At 43.9% G+C, this 17,401-nt stretch overlaps 1 protein-coding gene across 2 annotated transcripts in view; it reads left to right on the top strand.

The window, feature by feature from the left end:
• The window catches only part of LOC126299232 (Krueppel-like factor 1), a 165,070-nt gene extending 148,076 nt beyond the window's left edge, over window positions 1–16,994 (top strand). Inside the window, exons 1-2 of one of the 2 annotated variants that reach the window (XM_049991017.1) lie at window positions 442–554; window positions 14,833–16,991. In XM_049991017.1, the coding sequence (XP_049846974.1) occupies window positions 453–554; window positions 14,833–15,888 (1,158 nt within the window). In that variant the 5' untranslated portion in view covers window positions 442–452 and the 3' untranslated portion in view covers window positions 15,889–16,991. Of the gene's footprint in view, window positions 1–441; window positions 555–14,832 lie in introns of those variants that run through there. The other variant, XM_049991018.1, reaches the window with a different exon arrangement.
• The last annotated feature ends 407 nt before the right edge of the window (window positions 16,995–17,401 follow it).

Below are 17,401 nucleotides of genomic sequence, written 5' to 3'. Positions count from 1 at the left end.
GGATAGACCGTTCGCCTGGTGCAAGTCTTTCGATTTGACGCCACTTCGGCGACTTGCGCGTCCATGGGGATGAAATGATGATGATGATTAGGACAACACAACACCCAGTCCCTGAGAGGAGAAAATCTCCGACCCAGCCGGGAATCGAACCCGGGCCCTTTGGATTGACAGTCTGTCGCGCTGACCACTCAGCTACCGGGGGCGGACATATATCAAATAACATAACAGTAATAATTTTTTTTAAACTGGAAGATTATTTTTGGTACTCCCTGTACATATTTCATACGATACATCTTTCGAGAAGAGAATGGACGAGGAATAATATTAGATCCAGACAAACATTCGTCCACCTTTTATTTATGTTCAGTTGTTTACAAGTCATATTCTTCCAAAAAGTGTGATTTGTGTTTTGGTAACTCCGTTTTATTTTTTCAGTGAGCTGTTTGGGACAGATGTTATTTGTATTGCTGCATCCATTTTCTGAGCATCCCAGTGACAGGCCGATTTCTCCACGCATCAACAAAAGTTTTGCATCACCCCGATACGTCGTGCAGGTTTGTTGCTATTGTGACTGTTGGTGTAACGATCGGAAGGTCATCCCTGATGTTGCTTGTAAATATACACACACCTACCATGAGCGCTACCTACGGATAGAGCGACGCACTCGAATGGAGTGTAGCGTTTCAGTTGGTAGTAAAGCACCAGTAGGGACGCGTTAGAAACATCTGTGTAACGGTAGAGCGCACATCCTTCACGCCACGAAGGACGATCGCGACCAGTAATCACGTCCACATCATTGCATTACACGAAGAAGGTTTGTCAACCAGGAAAGTTGCTTGACGTGTACACCGAAGATAAAGTGATGCGCTGCGGACGTAAAATCTATTCCAATTGAGACGTAGATTGAGGAATTACGGAGCACAATCCGTCCACGTTCGTCAGGTATACAGCACGATATCTACGCCTGTTGAGTCCGAGGAACCTTGGGCTGAGTGCTCCAGATCCGAATTCGTCGTTTCGAAGGCTACAGAACGTCATGCATAGCATCCAACTATTAGGAGACGATTGTATGTTGTGAATCGTAATACCTGACGACCATAGCGAGCACCACGGCGTACGCCACAGTAGTAGGGTACGGAGGGCATCATCTCACTTTTGGTATCAAACTGATATCAAATTGATATGCAAAGTAATTAAATTGATCAATTAATTACGCCCCAGCGACGCCCATGCCCCCCCCCCCCCCCAGAGGACGTTATGTGTATTCGCCAACCGGCACATTGTTCCCAGCCCCCTCCCCCCTCCAACCCTTCCCCCTCTCCCTCGTCCACCTACACTACTGGCAGGAATTTAAGAAAATTGGCGAGAGTTTCGGATTTTGGCGTGAATTTCTTTGTCCCAGGGCACACCACCCCCCACCCGAGAACTGGTGGGAAACTGAAAATGGCGGTGCCATTTCTGGGACTTGAAACCTGGTCCTCCTGAACAGAAAGCCAAAGTGCACCCCCTCAACATAATTATACCACCAGAGGCTCTTGGAACTGGCGGAAAATTAAAAACGACTGCGCCTCTTCCTGGATTCGAACCCTAGTCCTTCTGGATGGAAAGCCCAAGTGTAGCCTCCAACACTTGGAACTGCCCCGGTGCAGGAGGATTAGGTTAGTGTACTTTATTTCTTTTGGTTGGGAAACTGAAATAAAGATCGGGCCTAATTACTAATTAATCATATAGATTGGTCCTAATTACACAACTATATACATAACGCTACACAAGGACTATCTAAAATCGCAATACAGCTCAATAATTTACGACGCCATACAACATGTATTATGCTGCTAGGGCAAAATTTTACAATACCATTAAAAACTGGTGGGAAAAGGGCTGGGGTGTAACGTACAATTTAATTTTTTGTGGAAAATATAGTCAACTGACGAGTTGCTGGTGTCAGAAGGAGACGAGTTTAATAAGTGTATTACTTGTAAGCATACAACTGAGGACTGTATCTGTCGCAGTTTGACTCGAGAATTCGCTACAGACACCTGCTCGACAATCACCCTGAAGCCCAGGTAGTCAGAGCTAACACACGTTAACACAGCTGACGGAAAAATGCATCACTGTACTAATTACACTTCTAAATTGTCGTAAAAAACCATCACGCATAATGAATGGGTCATAATGCAACACACGAGCTGGGGAAAGTCGTTGTCCAAAAGACTGAAGAGGGGGCGGTAGTTGAATGTGTGGCCTCCTCGATGAGAGCTCACGAACTAACCACCTTGGAGACAGTCTTACGCCTCCTCCCCCTTCCACCTCTCCTCCCTCCCTCTCTCCCTCTCCACACCGTAGGTAGGGATAGAGGCCTGTTCTGTCTTGCTGGTGGTGGTTCACAGAGAGATCCTTCTGGTGGCATTGATATACTGTCTCCAGGCTGCGGAAATCAGTCACAGATAGACGAAAGGTAAACAGATAACGCTTCTTGCAGTCTGTTAAACATATTTCTCAGAAAGACTGCACCCCTCTAGAACAACAACGAACTTCTGGTGAACACTCCAAATCGCTTTATGAAATGCCCAGCAGCCGTCCCTTCACGGTCGCTGGCCGCACCTGGCCTTCCTCCATACCGCTGCCGATGCTCGACGCCTTGAGGCGACGGTCCTTCACCAACACAAAAGCATGTATAGTCTACTAAACACTATTAGGGGATTAATGGTGGTTTGTCCCATGGTCAACTTGTCCGTCTAAAATATAGCGACACAGCCACGCGCCACAGGCTGTGCTCTAGTCAGGACACATGTGCCTAGCGCAACCACCCACCCACCCACCCTCCTACACACACATACACACACACACACACACACACACACACACACACACACACACACAACACACATGCTGGACTGTCCCCAAGACCGCTGTTCTACGATGGAGAATAATTGTCTTTAACATCAACACATCTTTATAATCGAGTATCTATTAAAAAGGAGAACACACTCGCGATGAAAATATATGTCCCCTTTCCACGAAAATGGGCACAGTTAGTTATCTGGAAACCAACGGCCTTGCAGTGGTAACACCGGTTCCCGTCAGATCACCGAAGTTAAGAGCTGTCGGGCTGGGCTAGCACTGGGATGGGTGACCATCCGGTCTGTCGAGCGCTGTTGGCAATCGACGTGCACTCAGCCCTTGTGAGACTAACTGAGGAGCTACTTGATTGAGAAGTAGCTGCTCCGGTCGCGGAAACTGACATACGGCCGGGAGAGCGGTGTGCTGACCATGTGCCCCCCCCCTCCCCATATCCGCATCCAGTGACGTCTGTGGACTGAGGATGACACGGCGGCCGGTCGGTACATTTGGGCCTTCGTGGCCTGTTTGGGAGAAGTTAGTTATCTGGAAACCTCGCAAATGAATATACAGACACGCGTCGTAGCCAATTTTAATTTTCTGTGTCATGAATTTTGAAATAATGAGGCGATGCAAAACATTTAGTGATGTGTGTACTTTAATTCAGCATTTCTTCGGTGAAAACGCCAGGTGTTGCCGTGTTCGTGTCGTACGTTTAATTGTAGCTCACACTACAACTAGCAGCCAGAGCAGTTTCACAGATCGTAGACAGCCAGGAGTATACCATTCCTAGTGGGACGATGCCTGGTATAGGACCGAGTTGCAGCAACTTATGAAGTCATTACGTCGTTTAAATGTCATTATAAGCTCTGGTTCTTGATATTATTTGCAATTATACATGAAAAAATGTTCTCAGCTTTTTCGGAGTCTTCATCAACGTTGCAGAAATTTTTCTTTCCTTTCTCTTCTTATTTTCGCCCAAGAACTCTTGAATGTTCTCTTCCTTTATTATACCATCAGGCGACATAGCCGGGTGACGCATTGGTAGCTCTACATCTGGTCATTAAGATCTACGTTTTCTGAAGTTTGTAAAACATCTCGAGATTGTTCCTTTGGAAAGAACACGTCCAGATTCGTCCTCCCTTTAATTCGATAATGTGCTCCGTTCGTAATGGCGTAGTCGTCGACGTGATGTTTAGTCTAGATCTTCCTTCGTTCATTTTTCGTCACGTAGCTAACGTCCTAACACGGGTACGTGAGTATGCTGGACAATGAAGCCAAAAATCAGTGAATCAAAAATGCTCGCTTCTGAGTTCTTCTTCTTTGCTGTCAGTATATTAGAACAGTAGTAATTAAGTTGAATATTATGAGCGAAAATAAAAGCAGAGTAGCTTTGGCTTGGCCGATGTACGTAGAGTGGGGGTACGGGAATTGATTACTGCTGCTTTCCTGCTTTAACTACTGTCCCGACGCTAAGCAATGAGAGGCTGTTCGTGCTTGTGGATGATTGTTCTGGCGTGCGTATTTTTCATTGATAACCAGATGAGGTGATCAATTTTCTGTAATATCCCGAAAACGACGGCCAGGATCGCGGTTTTGTGGTTAAGAAAATAATTTTGATGAGACTTCCTTGTGCCTTCTCCATTTACAGTTGAGTCAGCACTTTGCCTGAGCTGGTCTTTGCTTCTGATTCATTAGCACACATATTAGCAGGAGTAAGAAATACGCCGTGACTGTGGTCCCGGTATATGTAAATAGCCACGAGCAACAGATTCAATTTTGCAGCTGTTCGAAAAATTCCACGCATGACTGAGACTGACATTAACCGTTTTTGCACGTTGCTGCTGCAACACACGCTTTATCGTTGAGTGAATACTTTATTGGGAAATGACGGAGTGTATGAGCAAATTACTCGGATGTTTTTGCGCTGGCGGCAGGCTATAGAAATCAGAGAATGCGTATCGTATGGGCAGAGCGAGGCCACGTTTTGGCCTCGTTTTGATGAGGTCACATGCCGCACGAGGCTGCGAGGAGCAGCCTTCGTGCTGGGCGCTCCAAGTGCGCCGCGGTACCGACAGCTGCGCGTGCACTACCCCACAATTCTTTCTACGCTTTTCAGAACGAGAGAAACAAAACAGACACGCATTCCATTTCTGCCACACGGTATAGTTCCTCGCGGTGACAATCTGGCACAAAATCGGGGTGACATTTTAGTAGAAAGTCTAGCCTTCGATGATTTTCTCTGTACTTCGAATTCACACATGTACAAACGTACGAAATCAACAATTGAGAGAGTGGAGCCTCTATACCTGCATTCTACTTACGCTCCATAATTCCGGTAGGGGCTGTACTTCCTTAATTGCCGATTTACAGCATTTGCACATGCGAATCACGTGCACAAAATGACGTCATGCTACCTGTATAACCCAAAATGGCGCTCTACAAGGCACACACAACGATCCCGGCATTCCGTTATCTGCTGACGATGTAGGTGGTACACGTCTTTGAAATGTTCAGTTGGTACTCAAATGTGATATAGTTTGGACACGTAGAAACTTTTATACGCTACAGCGTTGGGTCGTTTTCGAAAAGAGAGACCGATGCAAGCACTTTAGCTTTATTTTGCCGATGTAACCTACGATAATCTCAAAGGAACGCATTTCGATTTCCAGTTGTTGTTTACTAAGGACCACGCAAGCGAAGTAGCAAAGACGTTACGCTGACACATTATCACAACCTTAAAACACAGTAAATGTCAATAAATCGGCTACACTCTTGTTGCAGTAACCTATATCGATATTTGGCCAAAATAATTTAAGAAGACGTAAATCAGTACAGCCGGACAAGGAATGTATTCCCTCTCGTTCTGATGCTTAGACATTCCTTTACCACTTCTTTTAACTCTGTTCGAATACCACAAGGGAAATTTCAATTTTAACTTTTTTGTTTTTTAACTTTTTTGTACTATCACTCCATGTGAATTATGTGACGAGCGAATGAACTCGTTTCTTCTCGAGAAGCTTAGCTACGAGTACCTGGAATAAATGCAAACATTTTATTTTTCTTATTAGGTTCAGAAAAGCAGTTTCTACGCTGTTAGTAAAGAAGGTAGAAACATCCGTATTGTTTTAATCAAGATACGAATTAGATGTTTTTCGATCGTTGCATTTTGTTATCTTTAATAAAAAAAATTTCAGTATTTGTTACTTGTCCCAATTTGCTGGATATGTAATGCTTGTCTTTCTTCCCTGGCTTTCCTCAGCACGTCGTAATTCTTCGTTGATGACGTTCTTATCCTCGAAACATGTATACAAGCAAAATGAAAACATTGTAACAGGTAGCCGTTACTGTAAAATATATTGATTAACTCCATACAGTTTGTTGCATTCATTGAAACACTAGACATTCTTCCGAATGAATCTTATTTAGGCTACAAGTAGAATTCGTGTATTTTTAAATGTTACTGGTCAGAAAATGTCCGACACAGGATGGGCATAAATCTGTATCTAAATATTTAAAACACTCTCACGAGAACTCGACAATAGCGTGTTGGGGTCGCATGCCAGACACTGCTGGCCATATTTGTCACGGAGTGTTGTCCATCTTGTTATTTTCTGTTTCGCGTGTAAGGATAACGGGTAGTTCATTTACATACGATTAGCATCAAATTCAATCGTTATGACCATAACATGTCTGCCTTCAGCAGTAGTACGCAAAGTGCCCTCGCCGTGGCATCCAGGATGTGGTCAGGTGAGCGATTCTTTCGGCAAGTGATACGGTTTCCGTCATCTGCCCCTGACTGATGTCATGCTATACTAGTGCTCCAAACAGGATCTCCCGAAAAGGACAGGCTTTCTTCTTGTTCTTGGGATCTCCGTAAGGTCGAGTTTCACGAAACTCACTCTGTTACTGGCTCGCTGAACCAATATTAGCATGAAATTCCGAGAGCTCGTCAGCGTAAACGGGTACTGTCGTCTAAAAATATCTGAAGCGTGTTGCAGTGTATGGAAATGCTATTTGCCTTGTGTAGGAAATTCTTGGACCTCTAGTCACTGTTGGAAAACTGTAAGAGAATACGCAATTTGTCCTAGTTCCTATAACTACACGACACGTCCGCAGTTCACACTTATGTGGTTGGCAGACAGTTCATAGAAACACTTTCATATTATTTCTCGACTGTTCCACTCTCTAATAGCACTTGGGAAAAACGAACACCTGAATTTTTCCGTAGGAGCTTTGATTTCTCTTGTTTCATCGCACTGGTTATCTCTCCCAATATAAGTAGGAGGCAAAAAAATTTTCGCTCTCGGAGGAGAACGTTGTTAATTAAAATTTCGTCAGAAGGTCCCAATGCAACGAAAAACGCCTTTGTTGTGATCGTTGGCACCCCAAATCGCGTATCATATCCATGATACTCTTTCTTCTGTTTCGTGATAATACAGATCGAATGATACTTCTTTTAACTCTTTCAATATCTTTAGTCAATCCTATGCGATAAAGATCCCAATCTACGCTGCAGTACTCCATATCAGGAAGGACAAGCGTAATGTAGACCATATCTTTAGTGGATCTTTTGTGTCTTTAAATTTTCTGGCAATAAAAGGCAGTCTTTGGTTCGCCTTCCCCACAAGATTTTCTGACTGATGATTCCAATTTATGTTGTTCGTAATTGCGATCCCTAGGTATTTAGTTAAATCGACAATCTTTAAATTTTAGTGATACATCGTGTAACCGAAATTTATCGGATTCTATTAGTATTAATGTAAAGGATCTCGCAATTTTTATAGTTTAGGGTCACTTTGCACTTTTCGAGCCACACAGATGACCTGTATAAATCGTCCAAATATTTTTGATCATGTGATGACTTTACCAGAAGGTAAATGGCAGAATCATCTGCAAACAATCTCGCACGACCGCTGACCGAGCAAGGTGGTGCAGTGGTTAGCACACTGGACTCACATTCGGGAGAACGATAGTTTAAACCCGCGTCCGGCCATTCTGATTAATGTATTCCGTTATTTCTCTAAACCGCTACAGGCAAATACTGGGATGGTTCTTTTGAAAGGCACGTCCCACTTTCTGATAACCTCGCTGTTTGGTTCCGTCCCCCCAAATCAGCAACAACAACAACGGCCGGTCGGATTGTCACCTAAATCATTTATGCAGATAAAGAACAGCAGAGGGCCTCTGGCACTTTCTTTCAGCTGGTCTACTGTCAAACTCAGAGGCAGATCCATATTCAAACAATTAGCGATGGCTGCAATACGAAAATGCTGCATTGCGACAATGGACAAAGTTTCAATGGAAATGATTTCCCATTTGAGAATATAGCACCCTTTTGGGACACTTTATTGCCTAGTTCGGAAATTCTGTTACAAAAATACTAGTTTTAGCCAGTTCAATGGCCATCTGCAGATCTGTACACTTTTACAACAAAATAAAGGTCAATACGTCTTATCCAAACCAAAAATTTTGTGATGCAGTTAAGTAGAATATATAACCTGTACGGTAAAATCAATGCTGTTAAATAACTGATCGCATGTTTGTGTAAAACAAGTAAAAAACACAATAATTTACGGAACTGATCCGAAGTCACCATTAACATTACCACCATTGTTCTAGATATACATTACCTGCCCATACTCCCAGAACGTGCAACTTATTAGGCTTTATATAGAATACGGACCACTCTCACAGAATCCCATGTGTATGATGATCTTACACATGCGATTCTGCGCCGTTTTATTGCACTATATGAGAGTGCTCAGTGCTCTATGTAATGTCTAATGTGTTGCAAGTTTATGGTTAGGTGTGTACACACAGTACATTGTTTGTAATAATAATGAAGACTTTAGATAAGTTCCCTTAATTACTATTTTTTTACTTGTTGTACACAAACATGTTACGCAACAGCGTTGATAATAACGCATAGGTTATGTAATCTATTTAGCTGTATTACAACATTTTTGATGTATTGATCTGTTTTCATTGTAAACCTTTACAGAGCTGAAAATGACTGTTGAACTGGCTGAAACTGGTATAAATACCAAATCTTGCTATATAGGCAATAAAGTGTTCCGAAATGATACTATACTCTCAAATGTAGATCTCCTCCTGCTTCCACTGACGATGTCAGGTAACCATGATTTGCCATTGCCTTCTTATGTCGACGACATATTATGGATTGCCATGTGTATCTGCATCTCTGCGATGAGTGCTTGTATAACGTTGCGTTGTGTTTGTGTTGGTGCTGATGAGTGTGGAATAAAAAGGAGATAATGAAACAGCCTAGTACTAAAGTGGCCTCCATATTGAGCGTCCCCATCCAACTGACTGATATCTATCAACAGCGATTTAAGTTTTCGCTACGCCGCATACATACTGTAATGAAATTGCAATCAGTATATAAGAGCAAAGCAGACTGATCAAGGACTTTACGTCACCTCGTCGCCAAATAGTGGCGTTGGAAGTTATTTGAGATGGGGCGCCTGAGGAAGGAGCTTCACCACAGTAACTTGAGTTGGCGAACTCGGAAACTCTAGCAGCTGTTTCTTAGATTGGCTATAAAATAAGGACTGCTCCTACTAGCATGTGTAATTCAATTTAGAACAGAGAATGCAGAGAATGCAACGGTAAGAAGACTAAGCATCTGCTTGCGCTAAGCTGGTACTTAGATTAACAACTGTGCCTTTCCCTAAGCTGACATTTGACTCACTGAGAAGACTTGATGTCTAAATAACGCTGCCAGTCAGTTTCAACTATAGCAATGAAATACCTCAATGAGCTGACCATCATGCTTTATGAAACAAGTAAGGAAAATAGTTTTTTCAAACGAATTTCTTCAAAAGACCGATAACTAAGCTTTCGAAAAAATTCGAAGTCCACAGTTTGTCCAGTATCAATAATTTTAGTGTTTTTTGGGGGTTAAACATCAGCGAAAAAAGTTATTTATATTTAATTTGTGGAGGTATGACAAACACGTCGACGACTCTAGCTATTGCAGGACGACGGAAATGTGTTTTTAGAGAACAGTGTGCCGCGTTAGATGTCTCTCATTGTGTTGGCTTTCCGACATTTTCATAGAGGATCGAACTGGCTGCTCTGGTGAAATTTCGCTTTCGATTCGTTTCAGGTTTCAGTCATTTTATTAACAAAGATTTGAATTTGTTACTCTCTTTACTTTAAAAAAGTAAAACTTGTTCTATAAAATCGAACCAAATATGTACATGTCCTTAAAAATACAAAGTAAAAGTGTCGTCATTTATGCTCATGGCGTCAAGTCAAACTGATAGCATTCATATCTGTGGGGAAATACTGTATCCTCCAAGTTCCAGTACTGTGCTACATTTGCTGATGTCATTCCGTGGGAAATTAGAAATATTACGTTTGTGAACGCATTAAATCAGAAAAATAGCCATATCGACCTTAAAGGAAAAGAGATGATAAAGCTGAACGCTGCAGTTTGATGCAATTATTCTTCGTTTTGCTCAGACAGTGTCAATTAATATCCGTCGACTAATTACAGCAATGGTAAATTTTTCTTGATTTTGTCCATATTATCACCTCCCAATATATCTTCTGTACTCTGAAACGAATATCTGATAATACAAGCAATCCGCTTCCTGTATTTTGGGAGGAGGTAGAATGGACTAAAACAAGAAAGAAGATCTGGTAAACATGGGCTCTAAAGTGGATACGTAACTCTTAAGATTTGCTCTTTGGAGCCCACGTTTACTGGACACGTCTTCCTTGTTTTAGTCCGTACTACCACCCTCAAAATACGAAAAGCAAAGGGCTTGCAGTACAAGAGAGTTGTTTCACAGTATATTTAATAAACTGAAGAGATATGTATTAAAATATCCTATTCTTTATTGTCGTACTAATAATGAAATCCTAAGAAACCTGCCACGTTCTTAATATAGAAAATATTTCATGTGAATGTGTCATTCAGAGAATACAATTCCTTGACTAAGAAAAAATGGAGTCTATATACGTCCACAAGTCTATACAGGGATCAAAAGCATCTGTCTTGAACCGTTGATAGACTAAACGAGCCATAATCGCAACATTTGTAATGGGTACAGTGTGTAACCAAAACAAGTATTCCGTCCTGCATCCCACTCGCCAAGTGTGACCTCAGAGTAATTCGACCACACAAAGGAAGCAATTTTAGCGCTGTCTGTCCGTTTTATCTGCTAAAAGGCGGGAGCAGGCCTTCATGTTACCCGAAGCGGGCTGATCACGAATGAGTCTGGGCAACTGACTGTCACAACAATTTCCGACTATAAATATCTAAAAAACCGATATTTGTCACACTTAATATTACAAAGAAAATGCCGCTACCCTGGAATAAAACCCCACCCTGCTTTCCACGGACAAATGACGTTGTCACCCACGTAACCAAGTGCTCCTTATTATTTTCTTTCGCACTACGAGCACAATTGTTGTTCACTCGTCATTTGTTTTTCTGTTATGGAGAACGCAGTTGATAGTGGAATGACGATTATCTTCTAGGAGGAAGAGATAATGAGACATGGGAAGTATTTTCCAAATGCAAAGTCTTTTCTCTTGCAATTATTGAAGCTATGCAATTTCAAAACCTGCTCTTTTATTGCTTACAATAGATTGTGCATTACATATTTCTGTTTTCGGAAGTTGGTAAGCTGAGAATTACGTTAGCAATTTTCCTGATTTTCCGGCTCAATACAAAACACAAGCACAAAAAGTGATTATAAAGCGGATAAAAAGAAATACTGCAAAATTATATTAAAGAATGAAGACCTAAAAGGTAAACATCTCCAGTTCTGTGCCGTGTCTAAAAACTTCAGCCTTGCCTTCGATTTGGGATATCTGGTCTACTTCCTTTTTTCTTTTTCTTTTCTTTTGTCTTATTATACTGTTTAAGTAGAGATCGATGTCAGCAGCACTTGAAACCTTGCGTCTCACTTGATTTCCATATGTCAGTGCTCCAGCACACTTCTAGAATGTAAATAGATGGAGGAGGAGTTAATGTCCCGTCGACACCGAGTTCATCAGAGACTGAGGACGAGTTCGGATTAGGGAAGGATGGGGAAGGAAATCGGCCGTGCCCTTTCAAACGAACCATCCCGGCATTTGCCTGGAACGATTTAGGGAAATCACGGAAACTCTAAATCAGGATGGCCGGAGACGGGTTTGAACCGTCGTCCCCCCGAATGCGAGTCTAGTTTGCTAACGACTGCGCCACCTCGCTCGGTGTAAGTAGATCATTACTTTTATTGAAGATTTATAAAATGTCCGACGCGACTTTAATGATCAGTATACTTCTGCTTCCAGACATGCTAGTAGCCCGACCGTTTGTGGGTTGGTGCAAAGTAAATTGCTGGCCAATGAAAGTGCAACTCCGGGAATACAGTACGCAATAAACATCAATTTAGCAGGAAGTGTACTACACACTTAGACATTCCGAATGGCATTTTAGTGCGGAATATGTAAGGGAATATTACGCGGGGGTTTGTCATTCACAAATCGCATTTGAATTTTTGATCATTGGCGAGAAAATCGTGATATGCCTCGTATAAGAAGACGTGATGGCATTCCTGTTTTCTCTCTGAGCGGACTACTATCGGCGCACTTCGCTTTACTGACATGTCAGAGAACCCGCAGCAGTGGTCGCAGTGCTGACGGTGCGTGGTGCTCGATGTGGTTGTAAGACAGTGCACGGCCGAGGGAACCATTTGTCTGTCCTCTCGGGTGCTACTCGCGCGGGACCGTTAAGATACTGCAAGTCGCTGAATATGGCCCTCCTAAAAGCACGGATTCCACATTCGCTTGACGGTCGTAGGATACCGACTAACGCCAACACCAATATCTCTTAACGATAGGCGCTGTCTCGATAGATCACAATTCCGCTGCTGTCGATTTTCGACAGGACGAACTGTAACACTATCTTCTCACAAACAAGCAACAATGAAATGTGACTTGTGAATGAGAAACCCGCTATGTAATCTTTCCTTATATGCAGAATGTACGTGGCGTCACTAGTGTATTACTGGCACTGGTGCAGATATCAGCGAGTGTGGAATACTTTCGAAGTCGAAGGTGATATATTACCTACCAAAAATAGTCCCAACCAACAGTAGATATATGCTTCAGTACTGCAGTAAATAGAATTGCGTGGTAAGTGGTAACTGTGATTTACCCTGTACCTAAATTCGGACTATCCCTGACGCACTAAGTACGCGACATTCCTCTCACCTTATAGCTAGCTCGTTTGTTCACGTGACTGCTGTTGCACTGTTTCGTCTGAGAATTTATACAACGATTTGTTCGAACACTATACAGAGTGTTCGTAAATTCACGTTACAGACTATGTTGGTAACGCTACCTCTTTCACAAGTAATTGAAAAAGCATGATCCAGTACATCACTTATTTTACAGTTCCGCACATTAATAGCCAAAGAAATTGCTCGTGTACTCGTTGACGGTTTCTCTTCAACGTGATGCAGTACGGCCTCTTTCAGTTCGAGTGTGCGAAATCTCCGTGGATCACCACAGTCACGCCTGCTGACGGTGAAGGTACCCTTTCTCGAACCGTTGCGTAATTATGGAGAGAAGGGTATGCGATGTAGTCGGAGTTGTGGAGAACGATCTTGATAAAGGCCACGAGCAGCTCTTCCAATACTGTGAGCTTTGCCATTCAGAAGGCGCAAGTCGGTATATTCTGCAAACGTATACTCAGCTGTGTTGCTCTAACACTCACAAACACGTGAATGAGACTCGAACTAGGTCACAGAGGGAGGTAGACGTCAAATGACATCAGCTGGTCGGCAGTAACCACCCCCTACTGTGACTGTCCTGTTGCATACCTACCTAAAAATCATGTTTTAAAACGGCTATAGCACGGATAGGGAACGTTTCCGGACATGGGTTCCTATTCAAAACATTATGCATTAAAAAAATGGCTCTGAGCACTATGGGACTTAACATCTGTGGTCATCAGTCCCCTAGAACTTAGAACTACTTAAACCTAACTAACCTAAGCACATCACATACATCCATGCCCGAGGCAGGATTCGAACCTGCGATCGTAGCGGTCACGCAGTTCCAGACTGAAACGCCTAGATCAGCACGGCCACATTATGTATTCATTCCCGTCTACAAGTCTAGAGGTTAGTAACGGGAATTTCCAAAGTTCAGAAACACTTCTACAACGAAAAAAATCTTTTAAATACGCAATAGATTAAAGTAAAGATAATTCCATTTAATGCGAAGAAAGAGATGAAATGAAATAAAATATTGTAAATGTATATTTAGACTATAATAAAAGAGTTGCACTTTAATAGTGGCCATTATTTATTTACAACTTACACAAAATAAATACTTCATAAAGTTCCAACATACTGATGGTGAATAGTACCAGCCACTGGGACAATTAAATCTTTATTTACCTTCATTAGTCGTCAAAGTTGCGATAGTAAAAATGGCTCTGAGCACTATGGGACTTAACATCTGAGGTCATCAGTCCTCTAGAACTTAGAACTACTTAAACTTATCTAACCTAAGGACATCACACACATCCATGTCCGAGGCAGGATTCGAACCTACGAACGCAGCGGTCGCGCGGTTCCAGACTGAAGCGCCTAGAACCGCTCGGCTACCCCGGCCGGCTTGCGATAATAGTCAACTCTTTTGGTAAATAGTTTCGGATCATCAAATCCATTTCAATCCAAGGCCTTAGAAGTAGGTAAATGATACAGTTCACAGCAAAGTACATGTGAGTAGCCAAAAATTCATATTCCTCAACAGTAATCGAATGAGCATACAACGTTTACTCTTTCTGATGGAACGAAGATTGCTGGTGACTGCTTTGAAGGAGAGTAAACCTTTGAAACCGATATTTATTTTGTATAAATAGTAAATATACATTGGCCACTATTAAAGTTCCAAACTTCGTAGAAGTGAAGTACTGTGAGATGAGCAGTTAGCTGAGTTTGTCGATTGGTGTTGCAGATGTGGCAAGACATCGAGAGCATCCTGCTGAACCAGCCGGCGGCGCCGCAGGCGTCCCCGGTGAGCCTGTGCGCATCGTGGACGGTGCTGGGCCCGCCGTCGCCGCCCCCTCCCCCGCCGCCCCCGCAGGCGGCGCCCACCGCCATCGGCACCCCCTCCTACCCGGACGTGGACGAGGACGAGCCGCTCGCCTACCAGGGCGAGGAGTTCGTCGACTTGGACATGCTGATCAACTACGCCGCCGAGCAGCACAACTTCTACCCGCAGGGCGGCGACTGCAAGGACGCCGCGCCGGCGCCATCACAACCGCAGCAGCAGCAGCAGCAGCAGCCCGACGACGGCGCAGTGTGCTTCGGGGACGCGAGCGCCGGCAGCGACGAGCAGGACGTGCTGAGGCTAGGCGACGTGGCCAGGGGGTTCCAGCCGGCCACCTCCTACAACGGCCTCATGACGATCGTGCCGGCGCAGCAGCAGGCGCAGGTGGCGTACAGCCACGGACAGATCTCCCCTCCGGCCAGCCCGGAGAACCAGGACCTGGGCAAGGCGCTGGCCGCCGGCGCGCTGGTGGCGCAGCCGGCCGCCACGGCGCTCGCCAAGATCATGACGCCGCCGTCGTCGCCCAACCTCGCCGACCTGCTGTCGCAGCCGCAGCCGCAGCCGCAGGCACCGCCCCCGCCGCCGCCGCCGCCGCCGCAGCAGCAGCAGCAACAGCCGGCGCAGCCCTTCCAGCCCGTCGACGGCGCCCACAAGCCGAAGCGCTGTCGGCGCAGCTGCGGCCGCAAGAAGCTGACGACGCACACGTGCTCGCACCCGGGCTGCGGCAAGACGTACACCAAGTCGTCGCACCTCAAGGCGCACCTGCGCACGCACACGGGCGAGAAGCCGTACCAGTGCGGCTGGAAGGGCTGCGGCTGGAAGTTCGCGCGCTCCGACGAGCTGACGCGCCACTACCGCAAGCACACGGGCGACCGGCCGTTCCAGTGCCGGCTGTGCGAGCGCGCCTTCTCGCGCTCCGACCATCTGTCGCTGCACATGAAGAGGCACGTCAGCGTCTGAGGGGTCCCTCCGCACCCATCCGAGCAGTTACCAGCGCCTGTGGACGTTACCCGTTTGTGCGACCTGGGCTAAATGGCAGCGCGCCGCCGCCCCACTGTCGCCGTTACCTTTTGCGTAAACTTTCAGATACCCGAGTGGATAGTAGTCACTGTAGGAATGTAAATATTTTAAAGGTTACCATACTGCACTCGTGATTTAGTACACAGAAAATGACACTACGAACACTTAAATGTGCTATAAAGAATACGATCTTTAAAATACTCATTTAAATACGTCTTATAGTAGCTTTAATGGTCAAACATATGCCGACGAAGCCATATTTGTTTTCTGTGTGCCATTCGTATAGAGAGTAAGCGAGTGACGACGTGATGTTGTAAGTTGAAAGACACTGTTCTTGAAGTATCGCGTAATGCGAGATTTATTGTGGGCTGTGTGAATGTGTGTACACTATTAAGAAAAACTGTGTTTTCTCTAATGTTTTACTGTATGTGAATTTGATGTTCAGTATTTGTGCAGCATTTGCTGAAATCTCCGACGGAATGAACTTCGATTTGTCCTGAGAGGACGCGCAGCATCTATTATTAAATTGTTTCATTAGATTGGAAAGATGACTGTTAGACTCTCACTATTCAAATATTTCGAATTAACAATGATCACCACAGCACATATTAACCATCTCAACTGAAGTAAACTCTGCCTTAATCTTATGAAAGACATGTCTGAGGAAAAAGAATATGTGTACAGTACTTTGAACAACAAGTATGTGAACTTGAAAATGACAGACATTTTCCATTGTAACTTGTTTTTATTCTTAATCAAACTTTGTGTCTTCTAGAAAATGTTTAACTGGCTAAGTAACGAATCGTTGAAAAGATTGTATGTGAAGCCTTCAGGGACAAATTATCTGAATTTTTAAGCAATACCTTATCTAACAATATACCCTTTTAAGAAACAGCTGAATTTTTGCACACTTTGAGTAAGTCTTAAGTACAAAGATGTCTTGTCGATATTTGAGAAATTAAGATTACTTTCTCTTTCTCAAATATGTGTGTGTACCAATGGGAACTAAAAATAGGAATAAATTTAATATATACGCATGAAAAGTACATCTTAATCTTATTCCTGTATTGATTTAAATAACTCCGATTGTTAGTATTAATAGGTGACTTGCTCCATCTGATTTATTGTTGAGTGTCTGTCATACAGACAATTCACAGACCACCGAGCGCTTTGTGCTACAAATCAAACAGAGAAGTCATCTGCAGGAACTGCGCAATTATTTGTCCCAACAGACCAATGCCAGCGTCAGGATGGTCTGCTCCGCGCTGACGTAACTGGACCAGTAAATCAGATCATCTGTTCTGTTTCGTAGTGAGAGGGCTGGGAGATTTGGTTTCCCCGTCCAGGCGACTAGGAAATCATTAGAAACGAATCAGAAATAACTGTCCCCCTACCCACACTAAACAGCTCCACAGACAGACATTTTTTGTACCTAGCTCCGTGGCCGTTCGGC

The sequence above is a fragment of the Schistocerca gregaria genome, chromosome X, assembly GCF_023897955.1.
Source record: "Schistocerca gregaria isolate iqSchGreg1 chromosome X, iqSchGreg1.2, whole genome shotgun sequence".
NCBI classification, from domain to species: Eukaryota; Metazoa; Arthropoda; class Insecta; order Orthoptera; family Acrididae; genus Schistocerca; species Schistocerca gregaria.
The sequence above is the reverse complement of the archived record's forward strand: the minus strand, read 5'-3'. Positions and strand labels throughout refer to the sequence as shown.